At 42.0% G+C, this 19,158-nt stretch overlaps 1 protein-coding gene across 1 annotated transcript in view; it reads right to left on the bottom strand.

Moving 5' to 3' along the window:
• The window catches only part of fbn3 (fibrillin 3), a 74,011-nt gene that overhangs the window by 37,855 nt on the left and 16,998 nt on the right, over positions 1–19,158 (bottom strand). The window contains exons 5-6 of the mRNA XM_089000319.1: positions 7,544–7,639; positions 7,264–7,359 (exon numbers count right to left, since the gene is read on the bottom strand). Of these exons, the coding sequence (XP_088856445.1) occupies positions 7,264–7,359; positions 7,544–7,639 (192 nt within the window). The remainder of the gene's footprint in view (positions 1–7,263; positions 7,360–7,543; positions 7,640–19,158) is intronic.

The raw sequence follows: 19,158 nt of genomic DNA, 5'->3' as shown, positions 1-19,158 counted from the left end.
TTGACAATATGTGTCTGTCACAGAATACAAAAGAATTTTTTTTGTAAGATTTTAAAATTGCTTTCTGTGTACCATGACTCAGGCTGCAGATGTACCGAGAACAAAGAAGTCTGTTTGCCTTTCAAGGATCTGCTTCAGGGAACTGAACTGATCATACAATATCAGGGAGCGAAACACAAAAAAAGGTTTATTTATATTAAAAAAATAAAGGCATGATGTTGTAAATCACAGGTGTCAAAATCAAGGCCCGCGGGCCAAATCCGGCCCACCACATATTTTTTTCGTCCCGCGAAAGCAAATCAAACTCCATGATGATTGCTAAAATCTGAGCCAAAATTTCATATTTTTGGATGTCAACCACAATAAAAGTCATTATTCTTGACTTCAGATTTGAAAACGAGTTATTCATTAATTTGCTGTGTGCTCTATATGTAATATTTGAAGGGATTTAAACATTCTAATGGGTTCCCCAAATTCATAACGGCCCTCGAGAGGAAACCATAACTACAATGTGGCCCGCGGCAAAAAATGACTTTGACACCCCTGTTCTAAATAATTCAGTACTAATTTTACAAGTATGAAGGCATGTAATTTTAGAATGAGAAAAAAAACATTCAACAAAACACTATGAGTAGTGAGAGGTATTGGAATTTGTGGTGAAAAAAAACATGACAAAACGCTTGGGGAAAGGATGACTTACCGGTAATTAATGTTGTTTGTTAATTGCAGTAGTGATTTGGCAAAAAAACTACAAATAGCAAGCCTATAATGGCAGAAAGCATTATGGCTGTCAAAGAATGATCAAATAGGGATTTTAAATTAAATACTGTTACATTTTGGGGGTTTGCTGGCATTTTTGTTTTGAATTTTACTCTTGCGTTTCCCAACCAAAAAATAAATAAAAATAAAATAAAAATAAAAAAACAACCTTTATGGTCATTCAATTCTCTATTTTTGACACACCCCAGGGAAAGACATAAACTGCAATTTGTTTGCTTTTTTTATTTGAGGCTCACATGTAGGTTCACTAGTCATTATATTGAATGTGTTATCCTCTATAACAAATCATGAGAGGTCTATTTTCACTGGAAGATTGACACAACAGGGTCGCGGAGGATGTATACACTGAAAGCCAAATGTTTCTGATTGGTAACAGATATATAAACCTGAAATAAATTATTCGTTGTAATCAAGCAAAATGGCACTCCTTATGGAAGCCAATGAAAGGGGGTGGGGGATTAAATGTTTTGTTGTCTGGAAATATCCACATTGACATTGTTAAAACAAAGCCACTTGTCCCCCACAATGTCCCCCATGTAGGTAAATTAGCTTCCATATCTGTGAATACAGTGTGGCAGCGGTGAGATGGGGACACATTTATAAAGTACATCGCTGTCCCATCTGGATGTCCTGTATGCAAATTCAGCGGGCATTTTGGAGCATGAGCTCAGGCATCTCAGGACATGAGAGAAATCCAACATGGGGAAGCAATTTTGTTTCCTTTAGTCCAAAATACTCTCCAGACTTTGTCTCATCACCACATTCAACAACCATGTCGTATCCACCAGGTTTTTATTTAACACTTACTATCAAAATGCCACTTCTAAATCAGGCCAAAATTCACTTCAGGCTGATGATATACTGGTGAACTTTGAACTCGATCAATCAGGCCGAATTAGTCTGCCAAATTTTAGCTGGCGATATTAATCTGATTTTACTTGTATCTCAAAAATGTAAGTGCTCATGAAAGGCTCATCTGCTCTGATGAATGTTGGAGCAAGGCAAGACAAAATTTTCTCAAGCATGAAGTGAGAAAAAAAATTATGTCTGGAACTGAACTTTCCCAGCAACCTTTCCAGTTGTGCGATCGTGAAGAGCGGCTCGGGCACTGACCCAAGCGGTTGGAGGAAAAGAGAAGCCGTGAGAGAAAAGAAAGGGGGGAAAAAAATCCATTTCAGACTCATTAACATTGCCAAACGCATTTCCGAAATTCCCAAGAGAGGAGGATTGGAGTGATACGAGAATTCAAATACGTTGATTGCATGGTAATAAAGGCATTACAGTATTATTCATAAAGACCTGACAAAGAAAGAGGGTCAATAAGTCAAATGAATAAAAGGCTTTGTGTGTCTGTGTGTGTGTGCATGTGCGTGTGTGTCGAAACATGAGTGTCATTTCAAACCGGATGTCGTTTCTGAACTTTGCGCAGCTGCTAATTTGGTTTTAGCCCGAATGTAATGTAAGGCACCTGTTTTGTCTGCGTGAGTGTAAGCGTGTGTCTCTCATTCCTTCATTTTATTTCTTCCCACTGCTCCATAAATGAGTTTAATGTGCACCTTTGTTTTTTTGCATATGTGTGTGTCCCTGTGTATTTCTTCCAACCATAGCGCAGTTTCTGGCTCTTATCACAGGCATTATAAACAGGCCTGAAAGATATCCGTTCCTTCCATGAAGTTTAATGTTGTGTGCAATTGTGGGGCTGAGATGAGAGAAGCCGTCAGCGGTCCACTGAATTCAAACAGGAAACGTGGATAAACTGAAACACTTATCGGCCCTTTCATCTATTCAACGTTCACATTGTTTACAGTACTTTGAAACAAGAAATGTCATTGTATCTGCGGCTAAGCCTTTGTGCAGGAAAAAATATATCGACCCATGCTCTCTGCTTTTGCTGGTTATTTTGAGGAGGGGAAATGTGCCCGCACAATGGCACCCGGCAAAGGAACACAAACATGGCAACACTATTGATAACAGGCTACTATTCCGTGTATTGTGGTGTTTTCTTTCGGAGAAAATTGCCTCCTTTTACATTTTATTGCAACAAATTTGATTCACTAGCTTTGGACTCGACATTCCAATTCCTTGACTTTTATAAATATTATGGCACTGAGGAAACCTTGAACAGAGTATGGCAGTGTAACCTTCTTTTACAGCAGAGCTGTCGTTGTCCTTTAGGTTGTCCCTGTTGCAACACACCTGATTCAAATAATCAGCAGGCTCTGCGGACGCCTGACATTGAACCTGCTCATTTGAATCAGGTGTGTTGCAATAGGGAGACTTGGAAAATATGCAGAATAGCGGTTCTCCAGGATATGAGTTTGACACCCTTAATTTCCAGATAACAGCAATTGTATCATAGTATTTTTTTTTAATACATTAGAATCACGTAAGGAGATACGCCATGAAAATGAAAACTCTCCTGAAGTACTGTCACATGTTCAAGGGTGTTGACTGTTAATAAATCCCAGCAGTCACATGATATAAACTTCCCTACGCAACAAATTACCACACATTAAGTAAATCTTCATATTTCGTTTTTCCTGCATTTCTGATAAAATGCAGCCATGTATCCAGAAAAGAGAATTTCCAGCCTTTTCCACCATGACTATTTTCTTAAAACCAGTCAGTCATTCTCGTTTCTGATTATGAGGAGGATGAGTAGTGCACACGTGTCAATGAAAAACATATACTGCCGCTGTCTTAGTATTTAGGGTCAAAATAAGGATATTAACTCATTCACTGCCAGACGTGCAAAAACGTGTCCAATCGTGCGAGGGTTTTTGTCATTGTCACTTGAATTCCAGGACCCACAGAATATTGAGTTTTAGGACTACATAAACATTCAATTCCGCGTAAGAAACCTTAGACTCTCTTATTTAATCAGAAAACAAGGGTTAATTCTTAAATTATACGGATTTGGAGTCACAACAGCTTGAAATGAGGGCGGCTGTCCAAAATACAATGCAATACATACAGTAAAGTCTCGTTATATCGATATTCAAGGGTGTCCGAAAAAATATCGATATAACTGGGACTATCGATATATCCGACCCTGTTTGCATGTAATTTTCTCCGTGCGTGCATAGAAATAGTATCGATATAACCGGGACTATCAATATATCCGATATCGATATAACGAGACTTTACTGTACATACAGTAAAGTCTCGTTATATTGATATTCTCGGGAGTCGGAAAAAATATCGATATAACCGGACTATCGATATATCCGATCCTGCGGCATGTAAATTTTCTCCTTGCGTTCATAGAAATAGTATCGTAATAAGCAGTACTATCGATATAACTGATAATGATATAACGAGACTTTACTGTATTGGTTTATGTCGTGCTTTAACAACAAGGCGCTAACATGGAAAAAAGGGAAATGCTGCCCTTTGTGGAAAAGAAAAAAGCATTGCCAGAGCATGAAAAAAAACAAAAACCAGAACAAATTCGGGAATGGAGCTCTACGTCATATTTTCAATTCCCGAATAATTTTGTGAATGGCAGTGAATGAGTTAAGTCGAAGTCTTGTATCCTGAATTGAAATGGGGGCATATTGTGCCAAAAGGCAACTTTGCAAGCCATTCAAGAACACTTAAGTGGGATGGTGTTATTCAAAAATGGGCAAACTAGGGCACTTGCCTGAGAACACACAATATATTGTATGACAGTGTTTCATGACTTGTTAGAAACATTACTCGCAATGACACTTGATGGAATGACCGCACGGATTTAATTGGAATTCCTTGTGAGAGTAGCGTTCCAAGGTGCTTCTTACAATTCAACGATCATATCAATTATAGTCTCAGCGGATCAAATGTATCTTTTTTTTCCCCCACAATACACTCACATGTGTTGCACTCATGATTAACTATCCCTTTGTAATTATTTGGAGGCCACACACTGTAAATTTGGGGTTAAAGGGACCCAAATAGGCTCAATAGATGGATAAGAAGCAATATTCTTTCGTTTTTCAGTTGATGAAGTATTTTGGGTGGAAACGGTGTCCACAGTGGGCATGTTGAACTTAAGTCCTATTAAATTTGTTTCTAACCTTTGACAAATCCGGGACTTAAAATCTGAGACGTTTAGAGTAGGCGGAGTACACTCTGAACTGGTTGCCAGACAAATCAATGAGAGTAATAGTGAGGATAAAATACAACTAGTTCTTTCAGCGGGGCCTTCTGGCAACAAAACCACACAAGCAAAGGTTTTACAACGTTGCTCTCCAATACGAAGGGTGTTTGCCTCCACTGGGCTTTGTGGACACAGCTGGGTCTCCATTTTTATTTGTGCCTGTCTTTCTCCCTCCATCCATCCATCCAGCTCTCCATCCATCCTTCTTTTCTCCCCTTCCTTGCATCAAGGAATGTCCACGGCCACTCACATAGAGTAAAGCTATGCTGTCAGTCATGTGGGCTTTTTGGGGAACGCGGGGGGAAGGAGCAGAGTTATTTTTTTGCCAGATGTCTTTCAAGCTCCTTCTGACAGACCCAACCCTCTAAATGTTGTCTTTTTTCAGAAAACAAGACCATGCTGTTTCATTAAAGTAGAGATGATGAAGTGGTAACACAATTTGTAGTAAACACAACAAACAAAATAGGACAAGCAAAGACGAGGGCAAACTGTGAAGAGAGCGAGATTGGGAAAACCAAGGTCTGGCTATGTGGTGGTTTTGACAAGGAGATCATTCTACAGTCATTCAAGCGTAGATGCACTGATATTACTGGTACTTTGTGACAGTTTGCTAAAAACTGTTCTAACAAATGTTATTAACTCATTCACTGCCAGACATGCAAAAAGGTCTCCACTCCAATGCCAGTGTTTTTGTCATTGTCAATTGAATTTGAGGACCCACAGAATATTGAGGTTTAGGATTACATCAACATACAATACAGAGTTAGAAACGATAGGCACTTTTCTTTCTTCAGAAAAAAAAGAATTAATTTCTAAATTTTATGGGTCTGGAGTTATATGAACTTGAAATGAGGACGTCTGTCCAAAATACAATGCAATACATACATACTGGTTTATAAAGCGCTTTAACAAGAGCTGAAGCTGAAACAAAGCGATAACATAGAAAAAAGGGAAATGCTGCCCCTTGTGGAAAAGAAAAAACATTGCCAGAGGCCATGGCCAGCGCTTTATCGGCATCCAGGCATGAAAAAACAAAAACAAAAAAATGTCAAGAATGGCAATCTACGTTATATTTTCAATTGCCGTATAAGTTTGTGGATGGCAGTGAACGAGTTAAACGGTTATTAAAGTCATTACTTGATATGTAAAACACATCATTAGGTGGATATTCTGCATACCGGAGAGCATTCTTCACAATACAATACGATTTATTGAATCTTTTCTTCTTAAGCGGCACTTTTAACTTGTCACTATGATTCTCTAATGCAAAGACAAACCTTTTAGCCAATGCAAAGACAAACTTGCATCGGCTAAAAAGGCAGGATTCCCATAAAGCTAAATGGGATGCGACCACTTCACCACAATCCACTTGAGGATCACTGCGCGACATTAAGGAATAGAGACAGAAACATTTCTTGGTTTCTACTTGTGTTGCTCATCCACCGAAAGGCTGCATTCATATCCTCCCTCCATCACTTGCGGCCACATGCTTCCACTCAAAGTGCAGGAGACAAAAAAATTGTCTGTCTATCTGCATGAAGTCATCTTCCTCACAAAGAGAGAAAACGCTAAACAGGCACTGAAGTCATCATTTGTAGAATAAATCCAGGCTAATAAGGGCACACTACACATGACCACATTAAAGCTTTGCACTGATGACAAAAAATAACAAAACATAAATGCATGTCATTTCCAATGGTGCTTGGTGTCTCTCCCAGCTACCACACTATGCTAACAACTTGAGATAAAATAATGTTTGCTTTTACTCTGTTTACCAAATCAATAATAAAGAAGCGCCACAAGTAGCACCATCATGACCAATAATAGCATACACGCTGCGTCATAATTTCAACGGTGTAATTCATTGGCAAAACGCATTGATTTTCTCCCTTTGTTATTGCCGACTATTATCATTGCTGTCATTGCCTTTTTATCGAGCATCTTCAACTTAATTAAGCTCATCGAATTGCTTGTTCTATTGCCACAAGGGGACACAAGCCAGTGTCTTATTGTGCCGGTCCCAAGCCCGGATAAATACAGAGGGTTGTGTCAGGAAGGGCATCCGATGTAAAAGCTTGGCTAAAACAAACATGCGAATCAAACCTCTGAAGATGGAGGACTGATTCGCTGTGGCGACCCCTGACGGGAAAAGCCGAAAGGAAAAGAAGCAAAAGAGAGCATAGTAGCCAAAAGTTGTTCATAATAATATTTTGAGTTACTGCAACATTATGCACATTTTGAACATTAATGTCACATCTAAATATCAGAATAGTGGACAAAAAAGTTAAATCAGTGTGCCACTGTATTATGTATCAGCAGCAAACGGTTAAAAGATGAACTCTCACCTCTCTCGCATTGTGGACCAGTGAAACCATACACGCAGGCACATCTGCTGGGGCCGATGCAGCGTCCACCATTCTGGCAGCCATTCTCACACACAGCTAGAAAGAAAGAAAAAAATATTCACAGATCAACATGTCTCTTTCATCTTCTAATGTTTTCACAATAATGTTTTATAATGCTCTTGTCATGAGAATGTAAAGAATGAGAATCTCAATAAACTTGATGTCCACGTTTCTAAAATGTGATGGCCAGTGAATGTAAATATATAATGTTTGCACTCACGCTGTCCACAGTGGTTCCCCGTGAAGCCTTTGGGGCAGGAACAGGATTCCTCGGCGCAACTTCCTCCATTCATACACCTGACATTACACGACTGCACTGTAACACGAAAAATAAGAAAAAAAGGAATGGTATAATAACATGTAGTATAATAGTACTACAAGATTACAAGACTAGTAATATAATAGTAATATTTAATTTTATGTTTGTTGTTGGGAGTCATATATATCATAAAATGTCATTTTTCTTGTTGTTAGTAGCATATATTGTGTCTTTGGATGTCCATAATAATAATAATAATAATAATAATAATAATAATAATAATAATTATTATTATTATTATTATTATTATTATATAATTATTATTATTATTATTATTATTATTATTATTATTATTATTATTGCGATTGGATGGCAACCAATTCAGGATGTCCCCCGCCTAGTGCCCAAAGACGGCTGGGATAGGATCCAGCGCTCTCCACCGCCCTAATGAGTATTAAGCAGTCTGGATAATGGATGTATGGATGGATATTATTATTATTATTCCATTCCTCAACACAATCTATACAGGCAAGTTCACTCGTCAAAAGATTGTAATAAAATTGACATCCATGATATTTATTTGTACCCAGCAAAATTCCTGAAAAACACTGATAAATGTTAGTTTCCTAAAAATGGCTATTAGCTGCAACATTACTGGTAAAATACAATTACAAAACGTTTTTTTTTAATTATATATATATATGACATTGAAAAAAATCAATAAAAGGTGAATTCAGGGGTCCTGAATCGTCAGTGGATAGGATCCCTGTATTTTGATGATACACTTCTTTCTGTGTGCTATGGTATGCCTACAAGTACAGTATAATACTGTACAATGACTCCTGTGCACTCAAACGCCATGTCAAAATTTATGAAATTGTGCCTTGATCACGCTTATGTTGTCATATTCCTTCGTAAAGTTTCACAGTATCGTCTGTTTCATTTTGCTCAATCTAAATTTGCATAAAAAGTTTGTTCCTGAAGGAACACTGAGAATGCACAAGACATCTGTGATGTTTCTTTAGCAGCTTGCAGGCAAGACACAGAGGCATTCAGGCTACATTGTATCAAGCAGGCCAGAAGTCGCCAATCAGTAGATCTAACTGCATTCGGCAGTACTTTGGAATTTATACAGGAAGGGAGGAGGACTTTTTGGAGTTGGAAAAAAAGGTAAAAATAAAGAGAAGTGGCCAAAAAAGATATGATTATTTTGATGAGAAGCAGCACACTGCTAGTGATAGCCACAGACAGTCTGTGACGTTTTGCTTTTAGGGTCGCCAAGTTTCAACTAACATCTTCCTTAGAACTGTCAATGCGCTGAATATCTTCATCCATCCATCTTATGTCGCTGATCTGGGGCCTTCAGCCCAGACTTCCATCTCCCCAGTCACTTCTAGCTCGTCCTGACGGATCCCGAGGCGTTCCCAGGCCAGCTTGGTGACATAGTCTCTCCAGCATGTCCTCGGTCGTCTTCTCCCCGTGGGGCATGCCCGGAGCACCTCACCAGGGAGGCGTCACATGCCATCATTTGTTTTTTTTTTTTTAATGCAGCTTATTTTTGTGAGTTTTTCGATCATATTTGTTAATTTTTATTGTTTTTAGTGATTCAAGAATGGTCTGTTTTAGTTTATTAGTTTATTTTTGATTAGTTTTTGTATTTGTGTGATTTTTTTTTTCATACTGTATTGAGTATTGGCATGTAAAATGAAAAATTAATGGTATTTAAATGTCATGTAAAAGTGAAATCAAATACAATTATCAGTTGACAGAATGTCTTTTATACGAACGTAATTCAGCAAGACTGACAAAAACATTTAAAATTACCTCAATAGCTCATAGACAATATTGAAATTGACCAAGACACAAATGTAGGATGTTCTTGTCATCAGAAAAGTTAAGTCGAGTTTTTACTGTCAAATGCAACTACAGTGAATTTTATTTTTATTTATTATTTATTATTTCACCCAAATAATTTGAGTAAACTTGTAATTTCAGAAGTGTGTATGTTGCCTTCTATGTTGGCTTAAAGGGATGACGGCTTTTTGTCCTTTAGTCCTTGCATGCTTGTTTACTTTTCTTCCTCCACATTCCTCCATTCACCCTCATGCTTTCAAAATCCTAATCGCAAGTTCAACATTCATTTCCTCTTTCTTTCTCCACATGTATCTGCTTTTTTTTCTTCCACCATCTGTTTATGTCTCTTGCTTTAACATTTCTGGAATTCTTAGGCCTTGCAGCAGCAGAAGGGAAATGGTCGGGCATCCCCCTATTGATCTAATGAGTTCTTCCGCACACAGTGTGGCAGCAGCATGTATTGTAAGCCACCCACGAATAGAACCTAATTGGAGCCAAAAATGCTAAATGCTACACACTTCAGTCTTGTAAGCAAAGGGGTGATTCTCCGTCAACAAAGCCTTCATTGCTTATTGTGTTTAATGTTTTGAGAAGAGACCCCAAGTGCAGAGCACTTGGCACAAGCTTCATTTGGCCTGGTTTGTGTCTCGTGATGACAAAGCGATAAATTAAAGCAGCTTCAGACTTGGGCTGGCAGGCTTTTTAGTTGAGTCTGCAATTGTCTTCCTCTCTTTGTGATTGATGTAATCTCAAGGAAAACCAGTCAATTTTCCTCTCAGAGTAGGAACATCAGCCAAGTCCAAGATGGCGCCCGAGTAGGCAGCCTCAGCAAGTGCTCTCATGAGCCTTGCTTTTTTTGGTTGTTTTTGTCTTGTTTTGTGTTTTCTTTTGCCACTTTGTGTTGTTGTGCATCGTGTGGAACGGATACAGATTGTTTTTCAGCATTTTTGACCATGACATTCATCAAGGAGGAGACTGTGCTGAGCGCTTGCGCCTTTTCGGCAGCATGAATATGCCAGTACTGTTTTTGAATGGGAGGAATGTCGGAGCCATTCGACTGCCATCGCTGGACACCAAAGGGGCCATTGTGCTTTTTTGCGCCTGTAATGGGCAGCATCTTCACAGCCCCGCGGTGTCACGTTTTGCGAGGTGGTGATGGCGGGTTCGGATCCCAAAAAGCAGGCTGGAGGGAGCAGGGGGTTGTTTGACAAATTGTATTAAAATAAAGTCAGCAGGAACAAAATGTAAAACATCAAAATGATCTGAATGGAAAAAATACAAAGTAGCAAAAGAAAACCAAGTGTAAAAGTCCGCCAAGGTTAAACAAACACGTACACAATGCATGCTGCAACCAAGCAGCAAACAAACAATGAATCGGCACCGGATGATCGTGCCAGGTGTCCTTTTAAGTGTCATTGATTTTAACGACCAGCACCTGCGAGGCTGCCGGCAGGGCTGACGTCTCTACCCGCTGGTCGCCAATCTGATCGGGACGACCAGCACCTGTGCAGGTGCAGGCGGGGCCGACAGCGTCCCCCATTGGTCGCCAACCAGATCCTGACAGTACCCCCCCTTCAAGGGGCTGCTTCCAGAAGTCCCAACAGTCTCCCAAAAGGTCCACTCGCCAGGGAACGGTCGGTGGAGAGGGCAACCGCGGCCTCTCCCGCATACGACGGGCGGCGGCCTGATGGGAACGGGACTCGGCCTGGGGTGGACGAAGACGCGGCACGGATCGTCGTGGGCGTGAGTGCGATCCCTCTCGCACGTTCACGCGACGGCGCATGGCTCTGCGTAGACGTCGACTGCCAGGCGCAGAATGGCACCCCGTACGGCCGTATGGGACCAGGTCTCGGCCGGACGCCGACGTGGGCGTGAACTGCCCGGCTCCGGGGGAACGAGACGGGTCCAGAGCCGCTCCGGGATCCAGCGGTGAGTGGGGTCTCGGACTGACATTGACGCGGACGTTGCACGGCTCGTCGTGGATGAGACTCAATCTGTCATGCACGACGACAGCGTGGCTGGACGTGGGCGTGCAATGCCAGTCACCCAGGGTCACCCTGGACGGCCACCTGGAAGGAGGTCTCGGCCGGACGTTTACGTGGACGTTGCGGCTCGTCGAGTGACGCAATTCAAACTCGACGAGGCTTGCGCTAACGTGGACGTAGCATTGCCAGGCACAGGGTGGAAATGAGACGGGTCCCATGTACCTGCGGGATCCGATGGTTGGCCGATTCATTCTGTCACGGTTTGCGAGGTGGTGATGGCGGGTTCGGATCCCAAAAAGCAGGCAGGAGGGAGCAGGAGGTTGTTTGACAAATTGTATTAAAATAAAGTCAGCAGGAACAAAATGTAAAACATCAAAATGATCTGAATGGAAAAAATACAAAGTAGCAAAAGAAAACCAAGTGTAAAAGTCCGCCAAGGTTAAACAAACACGTACACGATGCATGCTGCAACCAAGCAGCAAACAAACAATGAATCGGCACTGGATGATCGTGCCAGGTGTCCTTTAAGTGTCATTGATTATAACGACCAGCACCTGCGAGGCTGCCGACAGGGCTGACGTCGCTACCCGCTGTTCGCCAATCTGATCGGGACGACCAGCACCTGTGCAGGTGCAGGCGGGGCCGACAGCGCCCCCCGTTGGTCGCCAACCAGATCATGACAGTACCCCCCCTTCAAGGGGCTGCTTCCAGAAGTCCCAACAGTCTCCCAAAAGGTCCACTCGCCAGGGAACGGTCGGTGGAGAGGGCAACCGCTGCCTCTCCAGCATACGACGGGCGGCAGCCTGATGGGAACGGGACTCGGCCTGGGGTGGACGAAGACGCGGCACGGATCGTCGTGGGCGTGAGTGCGATCCCTCTCGCACGTTCACGCGACGGCGCATGGCTCTGCGTGGACGTCGACTGCCAGGCGCAGAATGGCACCCCGTACGGCCGTATGGGACCAGGTCTCGGCCGGACGCCGACGTGGGCGTGAACTGCCCGGCTCCGGGGGAACGAGACGGGTCCAGAGCCGCTCCGGGATCCAGCGGTGAGTGGGGTCTCGGACTGACGTTGACGCGGACGTTGCACGGCTCGTCGTGGATGAGACTCAATTAGTCATGCACGACGACAGCGTGGCTGGACGTGGGCGTGCAATGCCAGTCACCCAGTGTCACCCTGGACGGCCACCTGGATGGAGGTCTCGGCCGGACGTTTACGTGGACGTTGCGGCTCGTCGAGTGACGCAATTCAAACGCGACGAGGCTTGCGCTAACGTGGACGTAGCATGGTCAGGCACGGGGTGGAAATGAGACGGGTCCGATGTACCTGCTGACAGAATGAATCGGCCGGACGTTTACGTGGACGTTGCGGCTCGTCGAGTGACGCAATTCAAACTCGACGAGGCTTGCGCTAACGTGGACGTAGCATTGCCAGGCACAGGGTGGAAATGAGACGGGTCCCATGTACCTGCGGGATCCGATGGTTGGCCGATTCATTCTGTCACGGTTTGCGAGGTGGTGATGGCGGGTTCGGATCCCAAAAAGCAGGCAGGAGGGAGCAGGAGGTTGTTTGACAAATTGTATTAAAATAAAGTCAGCAGGAACAAAATGTAAAACATCAAAATGATCTGAATGGAAAAAATACAAAGTAGCAAAAGAAAACCAAGTGTAAAAGTCCGCCAAGGTTAAACAAACACGTACACGATGCATGCTGCAACCAAGCAGCAAACAAACAATGAATCGGCACTGGATGATCGTGCCAGGTGTCCTTTAAGTGTCATTGATTATAACGACCAGCACCTGCGAGGCTGCCGACAGGGCTGACGTCGCTACCCGCTGTTCGCCAATCTGATCGGGACGACCAGCACCTGTGCAGGTGCAGGCGGGGCCGACAGCGCCCCCCGTTGGTCGCCAACCAGATCATGACACGCGGAAAGGTCAGTGCTTTTGGACAGTCTGCGGCTGGATGGATGCATGGCTTGAGGAACCCGCGATAAGAAGAAAGGAGCGTCAGCGCAGAGCGCGGATGCATATATGGAACTGTTGCGGCTTGGAATTGAAGCAGATTTATGTGGAACAGGAGATGTGAGACAATCTCTTTTCGTCAATGGCTGCGTGTTTGCTTTCAACATTTAGCTTGTAGTCGACGTGCACATTCCACCATGATATCCCTGATCCACTGGTGGAAAGACGCTTTGATCCTCTCCTCTTTCATCTAGAACTGCTTCATGTCATCACAAAGAGGGGACAGCAAGTCCTGAAGAATGAATGTCTCTCTGTGTCTTTGTGTTGTCATATTGTGTTTGTGCTGTCATATTATTTGTTATTTAGTTTTTTTTTGTTCTTTTGACTTCAAGATGGCGCCGTGAGAGTGGCTGCCTTTCCAGCAGCTCATGTATTTTGTTTTTCTACTTTCATTCCTTTCATCACTTTGCTGCTGTGAAATGTAAATTTCTCCACTGTGAGACTAATAAAGGCAAATCCAATACAATCCAATGTAGGAGACGTTGATGTCCAAACTCTGTCGACTTGACATGGGCCAGGATGTGCAAAACTGAGAACGATTGGAACAAGGAGCAAACAAATTGTGCGAAAAATTGGTCTCATGTTCTCTAACTGAAAAGAGCACCTCCAACCGGGTTTGGTAAACTCCACAACTCAGTCCTGGCTTTAACTGGGGTATGAAACTGATCTTTTCTCCCAATACAAACATGAGATGGGAGGTGGCGTCTGAGACAGCGGGAGCGTGTGTCATGTTTTCTTTGTCACAGGAGCTGGGTGGGAGGGGGACAAAGAGGGGCAGAGAGAAGCAAACAAGCCCATTTGACGACAGGAGAAGATGATCTCACTGGTTAACTTTGCCTGCTTGCACCTCCTCCTCATGCCAATGCATCATCTGCAGGTTGAGAGCAGGGAGAGAGAGACAGAGAGAGAGAGAGAGAGAGAGAGAGAGAGAGAGAGAGAGAGAGAGAGAGAGAGAGAGAGAGAGAGAGAGAGAGAGAGAGAGAGAGAGAGAGAGAGAGAGCGAAAGCAACGGTTCACCTCGATGACCCACGCCTGGAAAGTTGCACTTGCACACTGAGGGCCAAGGGGGTGTTGGGGGATGTGCATGTGTTTTAAGGCGTTTGCTGTGGAGCACCACAATGGAACTCTGTCTTATAGCTAGCGTTGTTGCTCAGCTGCTCACATCTGGGTGCTTTTTACGAGAGGCTGCGAAACACAGGAAGTCCATGCGTGCGTGCATGTGTGTGTGTGTGCGTGCGTGTGTGCGTGTGTGTGTGTGTGTGTGTGTGTGTGTGTGTGTGTGTGTGTGTGTGTGCGTGTGTGTGTGTGTGTGTGTGCGTGTGTGTGTGCGTGAGTGTGTGTATGTATGCGTCTGTGTGTGTGCTAGTGATGGAAAACCAAGAAGCTTAATTGCTGTATTGCGTTGTGATTAGCACAGGCCACAGAAACTGATGACAAGGCAGCCTATATTTTTAGATTGTACACGCGTATATTCCAGTCATGGGAATGAATGTTGTCAAAACGTCAAATGTACATAGTTTTTCTCATCATTAAACACATGAGTCTGGGAGTGAAAGTGCTAGCTGACTCTAGTCAAAACAGTTTTTTCTTTTTTTTGTGAATGTTGACAGGGTTTCCATGATGATCCCTGATTGCACTGATCTAATATAAAAGCAAATATGAAACACATGCCACCAGCAGTGAATTTGGCACGGCTGGAGAGCGATGATAAACACATAAACCTAAAACCGATGTGAAACCTTTTCACAGGTTGTGTAATGTTGTTGTTTTGTGATTGACCAACCAAACAAAAGCGAATTTATGTGGGTCAGGAGATGTGAGACAATCTCTTTTCGTCAATGGATGCTACATTTGCTTTCAACATTTAGCTTGTAGTCGACGTGCACGTTCCACCATGACTGCTGAAAAGGATGCTTTGATCCTCTCCTCTTTCATCTAGAACTGCTTCATGTCATCAGAAAGAGGATACAACAAGTCCTGAAGAAAGAATGACTCTCTGTGTCTTTGTGTTGTCATTTTATTAGTTATTTGTTGTTTTTTTCCTCCAAGATGGCAGCGCGTGAACACGCAGCGGCTCCCCTCTCACGGCAAATTGGTGTTTTTGTGTTTATTTTGTTTGTTAAAGTCACTATAAGTGCCTTGCACGCTGGGTCTGAGAGGACAGTAACTTCATATGTGCTGTATCTCATGCATATTAGCATATTTAACAATAAAGCTGACTTTGACTTTGAAACTGTGTGATATCAACAGCATTGGAAGTAAGGTTACAAAAGTAATATGATTACTAACTTGGTTTATGGTGGTCATAGCATGCAGCTTAACTCTTAAACTGCCATTCACGAATGTATTCGAGAATTGAAAATTAGACGTAGAGCGCAATTCCTGAATTTGTTCGGGTTTTGTTTTTTCATGCTTGGGTGCCGATAAAGCGCTGGCCATGGCCTCTGGCAATGTTTTCACTTCCATAAGGGTGTAGCATTTCCCTTTTTTCCATGTTAGCGCTTTGTTCCAGCTTCAGTTGTTGTTAAAGCGCTATATAAACCAATGTGCATGTATCGCATGGTATTTTGGACAGCCACCCTCATTTCAAGCTCATATAACTCCAGACACATATAATTTCAGAATTAACTCTTTTTCTGATGAAAGAAGAGAGTCTAAGGTTTCTTGCACTGCATTGTTTATGTAGTCCTAAAAGTCAACATTCTGTGAGTCCTGGAATTCAAGTGACAATGACAAAAACCCTGGCACTGCAGTGGACACATTTTTGCACGTCTGGCAGTGACTGAGTTAAGATTTTGTCACACGTTCATGTTAGTTTTTTCAACTCATGCACACATTTGGGCTATGCATGTATTATCACATTTCCCCCGATGGAAAGAAGCTTTGTTTTGGATAACAATGGGAAAATATATCGTTCATTATGTTGGACAGCAACAATGTAATGCAATTTGTTTACATATTTTAATGTCTTCCACGTAAACAAGGCTGAAGACAGAGCTTTAAGGTCGCCAGGGTGACACAGCGCCTCACGTTGTCATTTGGCCACACAAGGGGTGTGTGGCCAAATGCTATTTTTTGTATAACCCATTATTCTGAATGACTTGTACAGTATGTATTATATTTTTTCTACTCTGCCTCGACATATTCTCAATTTTCTGTGCGATTAATAATTTATTTTACGTGTCTTACATCTGAACACAATTTATTTTCACAAAATTGTGTGTTTAATTATAAAAGTTCCTTCTCTGCTTTCCCGTTGTCCGCATATGCCCATTTCCAGTAGCCTTGCAAGATGGTGGTTGGAAATATTTATTGAGATTTGTTATGAGGCAATAGGGTGTAATAAGGTGACCCTCGGCATTGCTCAGGACGACATATGGCCTGCCTTCACAGGAAGTGGCGTGTATATCTACGTTATCACTATGTTTACTCATGCACACATCCTAAAGTGTAAAAAAAAGAAAAGATTGTGGGTATTTTTATATGCAGAACCTCGCTAAATGAGCTGCTGTTTTGTTTAAACCCCTATAGGCAATTTTATACGATGTTATCCCCAACTCAGTAAACCAGTTTGCTCAAACGAGACCATGGATAATGAAGGTAGAGTAAAGTGGCAAACTCTAAATTGTGCTGAATTACCCTTTGAAATGATGGACTCCGTCCAAACATAGACATCGGCAGTTTGCACACTTAAGAGAATGAGGTTAACTAATCACATAGCCAAAAGCCTTTGAGACGCCCCTAAGTAATTAAAATCACTGTTGTCAACATAGCCTCAAGGAGATCTTTGTGTAAAATATATCCAACTTGTCCAAAACTAGCACAAGCCATTTAGAACAACTTGGCAAAATTAGAGTGAAGCAGATTCCTTATAAGACATATCTCACAGACATTCACAGACAGCATCTGTATACCTTTTAAATGGATTTAAATGGATGGAGGACATTGATTCGCTGTAGCGACCCCTGAGGGAAAAGTCGAAAGGAAAAGAAGAAGATCTGTATTCATTTTAAACAAATGGCAAATATTCGTGGGTGGATGGATGGATGGATGGATGGATGGATGGATGGATGGATGGATGGATGGATGGATGGATGGATGGATGGATGGATGGATGGATTGAACCATCCATCCTGTCCATCCATTCATCCATCTTCTCATCCACTTATACTGACTTGGTTCGAAGGGTGTCCTGGAGCCTACCCTAGCTGTAGTGAAAAAATGTATTATTATTATTATTATTATTATTATTATTATTAGTAGTAGTAGTAGTAGTAGTAGTAGTAGTATTATTATTATTATTATTATTATTATTATTATTATTATTATTATTATTATTATTCAAGTCAAAGTCAAAGTCAGCTTTATTGTCAAATATGCTAATATGCATGAAATTACTGTCCTCTCGGACCCAGCATGACTTTAACAAACATAATAAACATGAAAACGCCAATTTGCTGGGAGAGGGGAGCAAAAAAACAATAAAAAATGTACATACATATATTATTATTATTATTATTATTATTATTATTATTATTATTATTATTATTATTATTATTATTATTATTGGGGCAGTAGCTGGGGCGCACCTTGAATTTGTCGGCAGCCTATTGCACGGAATACATATGTAACGGAGTTGCGCACTAAGATTATTAAATTATTGCGGAAGTGATGCAACGGTGCGCAGTATGGCACGAAGTCCCGCCCCTAGTTTTCAGAAGTCGTATGGTGAGTCACATTTTTCAGATGGTCTGGATTAACTCGCATTTTCATGAATATATCGTATTTTGTTTCCCCTTTTGTACTGTCTAGTGTATCTATCTAGTGTATTAGTTCCCTGATTCCTTTCGAGTCCAGATTACTTTTTGTGTCATTATTTAATTCAAGTTTTGTCGAGTTGAACTTTGAAGCAGTTGTGCTTCATAGTGCTTTTCTGTTGCGTAGTTAATCACAAGACGAAACCCATGCGACTTCACCCATCCCTTCTGCCATACTGTGTTGCAGCAATAAAACAAATAAAAAGACCCATCTACTCGTCTGGTATTATGAAGACGGCAGCAACATGGAGCTCAAGACAGTCACTGTCACACAGAGACAACCATTTGTGTTCACAATCACACCTCTGGACAATGTAGTGTGTTTCATTAACCTGGAATCCATGTTTTTTTAATGTAGGATGAAACTAGAGTACCCAGAGAAAAGACACAGCTGTACGGGGAGAACATGTAAGCTACACACTGGAAGGCTGGAGCCGAAATAAAACCCTGCACCTCTGCACTGTGCGGCGGACGTGATCACCAGTTGATCGGCATTGGATCCACATTTTTCTTTTGCTAACTAGACCGTTCATACTACACTAGACCGTATTCCACACCACTTTTGGGAGGTTATTCCACCACGAGTGGCACAAAATTAGCTATGTGAAACACTATGCTACGAAAGGGTGTGTTAGGAAAATGTGAATATTTTTTTGTTTCCAAAATAATGGCAAGAATTGGGGATGTTTTTTTCATGCCAGTGTGCCCTAGTACATAAAGCAAGGATATAAAAAGTATTTTTTGTTTTGATCCAAGGTGGGGATCTCCTCACCTTGACCACTTGGGTATCATGAAACCTTGTTCAGAGATTTGATGGGATTACTAGACCATGACACACATACCACCACCAGACAAATGAAATTGGCTCACATTACACTGATATCTCTGTATTTTCC

This window comes from Hippocampus bargibanti, linkage group LG07 (genome assembly GCF_051943395.1).
Source record: "Hippocampus bargibanti isolate YZ-2025 linkage group LG07, ASM5194339v1, whole genome shotgun sequence".
Taxonomy (NCBI): domain Eukaryota; kingdom Metazoa; phylum Chordata; class Actinopteri; order Syngnathiformes; family Syngnathidae; genus Hippocampus; species Hippocampus bargibanti.
The sequence above is the reverse complement of the archived record's forward strand: the minus strand, read 5'-3'. Positions and strand labels throughout refer to the sequence as shown.